The following is a 7,500-nucleotide window of genomic DNA, read 5'->3' on the forward strand; positions in this document are numbered from 1 at the left end:
AGAGAGAGGAGGAGAGAGAGAGAGGAGGAGGAGAGAGAGGAGGGAGAGGAGGAGGGAGAGAGAGGGAGGAGGGAGAGAGGAGGGAGAGAGAGGAGGAGGGAGGGAGAGAGAGGGAGGGAGAGAGAGGAGGAGGGAGGGAGAGAGAGGGAGGGAGAGAGAAAAGGAGGGAGATGTGAAAGAGGGAAGGAAAGAGATGTGAAAGAGGGAAGGAAAGAGAGAGAAGGAGGGAAGGAAAGAGAGGTGAAGGTACGTGATTGCAGTGGCACCATCATCAGCACTGGGCAGGACACTGGTACCAGACTGTCATTAGAACTGCAGGTTCTAGCTGAAGAGATGAGACACACACACCTCACACACACACACACACACACACATCATGAGACACACTGTTACCAGACTGCCATTAGAACTGCAGGCTCTAGCTGAAGAGATGAGACACCACACACACACACACACACACACACACACACATCATGAGACACACTGTTACCAGACTGTCATTAGAACTGCAGGTTCTAGCTGAAGAGATGAGACACACACACCTCACACACACACACACACACACACACACACACACACACACACACATCATGAGACACACTGTTACCAGACTGTCATTAGAACTGCAGGTTCTAGCTGAAGAGTTGAGACTTAATGACTTAGTAGATGCGGTTGAACCCTGACCCTTGTGGTTGTGAAGGAGGGGACCCCCAATCTCTGCTGAGGTCACACAGGGTGTAATGACAACAAACAGTCACCCCCCTGCAAAGTTTTAAAGAACCCTTCCCTCTTAACACTAAGATACTGTGGCACCCCACTATAAATAGGCTGCTTGAAGAGTGTTTGGAGCGCGCTACTCAACCCGGGAAAGAAGCCTACCGCACTTTCTCACGCGCGCTTCTAACTCCCAGACTCGGCACAGCAAACATGCAGAGAGAGAAAGAAAGAGAGAGAGAGAGAGGGAGAGAGAGAGAGAGAGAGGGAGAGAGAGAGTAGATTAGGTGAGCCTCCTCTGCCGAGAGATTCGGTGGATCTACCCAGGAAGATGAACGAGAAGACCCACTGGACCACGGCGGCCATCTGCAAACGCCGGTTGAGAGGGATATTTAACGGCGCGAACTTGATCGAGACCATCTCCGAGGCGGGCGCCGGTGTCCGGGGTGTCCTGTCCCACGAGGCTACGCGTTGCCGCGCACAAGCAGGCTGTGGTGGTGGGCTGTCGTTTGTCTCGCGCTCCGTTCAGTGACTGTTCTGCTATGTCCAGCGTGGAGGTCAGCCAAGCTAGCTTCATTTTGGCAACGACAGTCCAGGCAAATGTCATTCGTGTCGCGCAGGGCGCACGGTAAACTTTCCCCTGGATAGTGTGGTCACGGCAATGCACTTCTCTGGAAGCAGGTCACCCGTGGGACTTCATCAAAGTGTCATCTGTGAGGTGACCTTACCTCAAACAGCCAAGCAACCTATTATTATATCTAAAAACAACTCTCTCCTAACGAAGTGTGTTCTTCGAGGCAAGATGCTACTGCAGTGGCAAACATGATTATGGAATATGAAATGGAAAACATAGGCAGAAGGTAATTATCATCAGAATCAGAATCAGAATCAGAATAGTATTTATTGCCAAGTAGGTTTACCCCTACCTGGAATTTGTTCTGGTGTATAGGTGCATACAGTGAACATAAAACATAAAAACACAATAAGTACTACACATAAGAAAAAGTACTACACATAAGAAGAAAAAACACAATATAAATAAATCAAAATATATAAAAAATATATATAAAGAGGTAAAGTAAACAGTAAAATGCAAAATGCAAGACAGGAGTGCAATGTGAATATGCAATGTGCAATGTAACAGACTTGAGGCGTGGGGGCGGGATAAGTGTCCACGTCAGGTGGGGGTCCCGGGCCTTGTTAATAAGGCCAACGGCAGCCGGGAAGAAGCTTGTTTTGTGGTGTGAGGTTTTGCTCCTGATGGACCGCAGCCTCCTGCCGGAGGGAAGGACCTCGAAGAGTTTGTGACCCGGGTGTGAGGGATCGGCCACAATCTTACCAGCCCGCCTCAGGGTCCTAGAGGCGACCAGGTCCTGTAGAGATGGCAGATTGCAGCCAATCACCTTCTTGGCAGAACGGATGATACGCTGCAGTCTGCCTTTGTCATTTGCAGTGGCAGCAGCGTACCAGATGGTGATGCAGGAGGTGAGGATGGACTCGATGATGCAGGTGTAGAAGTGCATCATCATTGTCTTCTTCAGCTGCCGCAGGAAGTACATCCTCTGTTGAGCTCTTTTGGTGAGGGAGCTGATGTTCCGCTCCCACATGAGGTCCTGGGGGATGATGGTGCCCAGGAAGCGGAGGGACTCTGCAGTGTCGACTGGGGAGTCACTCAGGGTGATGGGGGTGGGTGAGGCTGGGTTCCTGCGCTCGTCTAGTGAGCGTCGTTTGGCACTGCCGTCCGTGCAAGCACGGCAATCCAGACTATTTTCATTTGTAGTTCCACGTTGGTGGAACGAACTGCCTAGTACTACCAGAACAGGGGCGTCCCTCTCTACCTTCAAGAAGCTTTTGAAGACCCAACTCTTCAGAGAGCACCTCCCCTCCTAACTGGCACCTGACTAGCGCTTAACTTGCACTTCAGCAGTTACATTCCTGCACTTCTTTTTCCTTTTTTTCTAGGTCGTTGTTTTTCTAATTCTCATGTAAAGTAGTATTTATTGTTACACCATGCTTTTTTATTGCTCTTAGCTTGACTGTTCTCTCCCTTGTACGTCGCTTTGGACAAAAGCGTCTGCTAAATGACTAAATGTAAATGTAAATGTAAGTCTACGACCATCTCCACTGGAGTTCTATGGCCACAACCAGCAAGGCCCTCTTCCAGAGGTTGCTATCAAAACTATTTGGGGTTACTTTAGCGCACATACGGTATAGAGGCCACTCACAGATACGTGATATTGGATCCAATAAGTACAATCATTTTGTCTGATTTGTTTAACTGGTTTCTCTTTATGTACTTTTAGGACTGGTGGAAATATTTTAGGTCAGGTTATGTGATATTTTAGGTCATGTTTGTGCAGAAATATAGAACATTCGAAAGGGTTCAAAAACTTTAAAGCACCACAATATGAAAATACTTTCTGTGTAAATGTGTTGTGTGTCGTATAAATGTTCCTCATGTGTCGTGTGGCTACTTGTTCCTTTTTGGCTGGGGGGTTGGGGTGGGGGGTGGGGGTGGGTAGGTACAGAAAAGAGAGAAACCTCAGATAGTGATTCTACTTGATTCTAGCAGGAGAACATTCTAGAACACTCTATTGTTTAGATGCCAGAGTAGTGGGGCATTTGCTCTTAAAGCAGCAGTAAGGAGTTCTGTTCCAAAACTAGTAAGCTAACTACCTAAAAGGCATGCAAAACCACACACACACACACACACTCACACACTCACACATACACTAAAGGCATGCAAAACCTTGCAAACACCACCAACAGCCCAGCGGACACTGATAGAAGCTTGCCAACACACTAACTGGTGTCTTTTGGCAGTATAGCTGGCAATGTCATGAGTGTGAAAGCTTTTCTTCCATTTTTGCAGGGTGCTCCAGCCCGGTACACAAAACTACATAGGGCATATCCTGGATGGCTAGTGGGGAAGACACAGGTGTTTATCTGTCCTTCACATGACCATATGCTATCAAAATGAATTTGAGGATGGTACCAAAACTAGTTGCCTATAAAACCATACCTCAAAAAGTGGCAAATTGTTGCATAGTGTTACTTTAGTCCAGCCACTCGAAAAGGTAGCTGCTAATGATCAGGTGTGGTGTCCTTGATCTAGATTTGTCAGATTGGATTTGTCTATTATTTACCAAAACCCTAATTTTACCATTTCCATTAATTATTTTCAAACAAAAGGAAAACAGCACTTCATAATTTAGACATAAAGAATTAGGTGTTGATATGTTGGCAGGCCTACATGTACAACATATTTGACTAATTCATCAGTCCTGAGGAAAGGTTCTGAAAAACTTTCCACACTGGCTGGTCTTAAATTATGTTGATAACCACAACCATTTGTTCAAAATCTGAACATTCACATTAATAGAACGATTTAGCATAATCTACTGAAAATCTTGAAAAATAATGAAAAGTGGAGATAAAATTAGAGCGCAAACGATTAATGCCAAATGCTGCTACAGCTAAAATAATCAGGCGTTCTCTGTGGACAGCTACAACCGGCTAGCCAGGGTCCTTCCCCATACGGAGTCCTGCGCCTAGCGGATTAGTCGAGTTGAGGTGGACATCATGCCGACTGTTGGCGTGAAACGGGACCTTCTATTCCAGGCTTTGGGGAGAACATACAGTAAGACAACTTTGGTGCTGATATGCTCACTAAAGTAGACATCTATATTTGACGTTTTAAGTGTAACGTTAGTAACGACTTTTAAGGGACAACGCGAACGCAACATGGTCAGTGAATAGCAAGCACGCTAGCACGAGTTTAAGGTGGCGTGTCAATTGCCGACACGCAAAGCCAGTTTTTTTTTTTATTCATGAACATAAATTGCACTTCCCCTCGGGGTTTTGTACAGACATTTCTAGTGGTCTTGGAAGCGGGGCAGTTTTCGAGACAGCGGTGTAGCCTCGGCAGTGAAGCGCCTGACGCTCAGAGATGTGTAGTTTATGCGCTCACGTCGATTGCATCATCTGTAGGGCGCTGCTTCCGTTGAGCTGGATTCAGATTAGTAAATGATAGTACGAAGATGCGTTGAAGTCACGATGAAAATAATCCGAACACATCAAATATGTTGGGACGAATTTTTGCTTCTTCTGACACCTGTCTGCGTGACGTAATCACAAAGCGTCCGTCAAGTGATCGATTAAGAATTCTTCAGATTTGTCAGGGGGTTCTTTATGAACCTATTACATTTGTTTATCATACGCTAACATTAGGATAAACAGGAACACTTAAAGATGAGCCTATGAATGACCATGCCTGATTAATTATTCATTAGTGCATACTCCGTTACATTCATGTTTGCTAATCATTCGGTCTGTGTGTATTGCAGGTGATGAGGAGTTTGACGAGCTGTGTTTTGAGTTTGGACTGGAGTTGGATGAGATCGTAAGTAGGATTGTGGGACAGACTTTAAAGTGTTTTTGTTGACTGTGTTGAAGTTTTGACCGTTACCTTTGTGCCATCATTAGGTCTGTTTGTGATGAGTGTTGATGAGTTATTTCTGGGTGCTGTAATGGTGTGAGAGTTAGGGGTACAGTCAAGAGTATTGTTTATGGGTTCTGTAATGGTGTGTTAATTAGGGGTACAGTGATGGCTGTTATGGAGAAGGCTAACTGTTATCATGGTGATGGTTGTTGTGGAGTAACTGTTATGGTGGTGATGGTTGTTGTATTGATGATGGCTGCTGTGGAGTAACTGTTGTCGTGGTGATGGTTGTTGTGGAGTAACTGTTGTCGTGGTGATGGTTGCTGCTGTGGAGTAACTGTTGTCGTGGTGACGGTGTTGTATTGATGATGGCTGTTGTCGTGGTGATGGTTGTTGTCAGACGTCGGAGCGGGACATGATCAGTCGGGAGCAGGGGGATGAGCGTGCGTCCGCAGCCTCGGATGTGGTGCTCTACAAGATCGATGTCCCCGCCAACCGATACGACCTGCTCTGCCTGGAGGGACTGGTGCGAGGCCTGCAGGTCTTCAAGCAGAGGTGAGACGTGTGTGTGTGTGTGTGTGTGTGTGTGTGTGTGTGTGTGTGTGTGTGTGTGTGTGCGTGTGTGAGTGTGTGTGTGTGCGTGTGTGTGTGTGTGTGTGTGTGTGTCTGCTCTGCCTGGAGGGACTGGTGCGGGGCCTGCAGGTCTTCAAGCAGAGGTGAGACCCGTGTGTGTGCCTGTGTGTGTGTGTGTGTGTGTGTGTGTGTGTGTGTGTGTCTGCTCTGCCTCGAGGGACTGGTGCGAGGCCTGCAGGTCTTCAAGCAGAGGTGAGACCTGTGTGTGTGTGCGCGTGCGCGTGTGTGTGTGTGCGTGCGTGCGTGCGTGCGTGCGGAAAACAGAGAGGGAGTATCTTGATGTGTCCCTTGCATGTCTGGTGAAGTTGAAATGTCGAGAATCTACTTATGTTTGAGCACCCATGTTAACAGTCTCTTCTGGTGTGTGTGTGTGTGTACGCGTGCAGGATTGAGGCCCCTCGATACAGGTGTGTCAAAGCCTCTGGTGGGGAAGCTCAGAAGCTCATCATAACTAAAGAGGTGAGGTGTGTGTGTGTGTGTGTGTGTAATAATAGTGTGTGTTATAGAGGGGGTTTGGGAAAGGTGTAATCACTGAGGGGCATCCGGTTAGAATGGGAAAGAATGGAGACTTGGATATCCAGTTTGATTATTTGCACTTTGTATTGCTTTCACACAAGTAAATGGAATGAATTGTAGGTGGGTGTATGTTTGTATGTGTGTGTGATCGTGTGTGTGTGTGTGGTTCTGAAAGTAAAGTACAAACATAAATATACATTAATCCACAACCCTGTAGTAACATTGAAATAATAAATTATACAGGGAACTAACAGTAAGAATTCAACTTGATAAGTAATGACATGCTACTAGCTTAATCTAAATCAACAATGGCATGCACACTAAATGAAAGATCGCTCAAAAGTTAGCATAGGTAAACTTCAAAACTAGTACTTGTATATTAGCAGCTTATGCTAAGCTAGTTCACTTACAGTGCCATCATGCTAGCTTAATTAAATTACATTCCTCGTAACAATTATAAACAAGCTATAACTAAACTATAACACACACATAATGACAAGGTACAAAGTCAAACTTACCTATACATGGACGCACACAATTTCAATGTTCAAGTGCAACGTTTAACTAGGCGAAAATATGCCCAAAGTTAACTGCCACTCCATCTAAATATGCCGTGAAGCTAAACACTATACCGTGTGGAGTGGAGTCACATGACCAACGCAATTACCAAATATGGTCATTTACTGAAACATGCTCTGTCTGGGCAACTTAACAAATAATTACAATGGCTTTTTAACAGTGTATGTGTGTAATAATAATGTGTGTGTGTGTGAATGTTTAATAATATGTGTGTGGTGTGTGTTTAATAATGTGTGTGTGTGTTTAATAATGTGTGTGGTGTGTGTTTAATAATGTGTGTGTGAATGTGTAATAATGTGTATGTGTGTAAGTGTAATAATGTGTATGTGTGTAAGTGTAATAATGTGTGTGTGTAATAATGTGTGTGTGTGTGTGTGTGTGTAATAATGTGTGTGTGTGTGTGTGTGTGTGTAATAATGTGTGTGTGTGTGGTGTGTGTGTGTAATAATGTGTGTGTGTGTGTAATAATGTATGTGTGTAATAATGTATGTGTGTTTAATAATGTTTGTGTGTGTAATAATATGTGTGTTTAATAATGTTTGTGTGACTGTGTAATAATGTATGTGGTGTGTATGTGTAATAATGTGTGTGTGTGTGTGTGTAATAATGTATGTGGT

General features: G+C 45.0%; 2 protein-coding genes across 2 annotated transcripts in view; both read left to right on the forward strand.

The window, feature by feature from the left end:
* Window positions 1–1,246, forward strand: part of LOC116221774 (protein NLRC3-like) — a 22,050-nt gene extending 20,804 nt beyond the window's left edge. Inside the window, exon 4 of the mRNA XM_031572945.2 lies at window positions 1,042–1,246. Within this exon, the coding sequence (XP_031428805.2) occupies window positions 1,042–1,246 (205 nt within the window). The remainder of the gene's footprint in view (window positions 1–1,041) is intronic.
* Window positions 1,247–4,202: 2,956 nt separating this feature from the next.
* The window catches only part of farsb (phenylalanyl-tRNA synthetase subunit beta), a 17,694-nt gene continuing 14,396 nt past the window's right edge, over window positions 4,203–7,500 (forward strand). The window contains exons 1-4 of the mRNA XM_031574076.2: window positions 4,203–4,354; window positions 5,061–5,116; window positions 5,556–5,710; window positions 6,175–6,247. Coding sequence (XP_031429936.1) covers window positions 4,297–4,354; window positions 5,061–5,116; window positions 5,556–5,710; window positions 6,175–6,247 — 342 coding nt within the window. The 5' untranslated portion in view covers window positions 4,203–4,296. The remainder of the gene's footprint in view (window positions 4,355–5,060; window positions 5,117–5,555; window positions 5,711–6,174; window positions 6,248–7,500) is intronic.

This window comes from Clupea harengus, chromosome 9 (assembly GCF_900700415.2).
Source record: "Clupea harengus chromosome 9, Ch_v2.0.2, whole genome shotgun sequence".
Taxonomy (NCBI): domain Eukaryota; kingdom Metazoa; phylum Chordata; class Actinopteri; order Clupeiformes; family Clupeidae; genus Clupea; species Clupea harengus.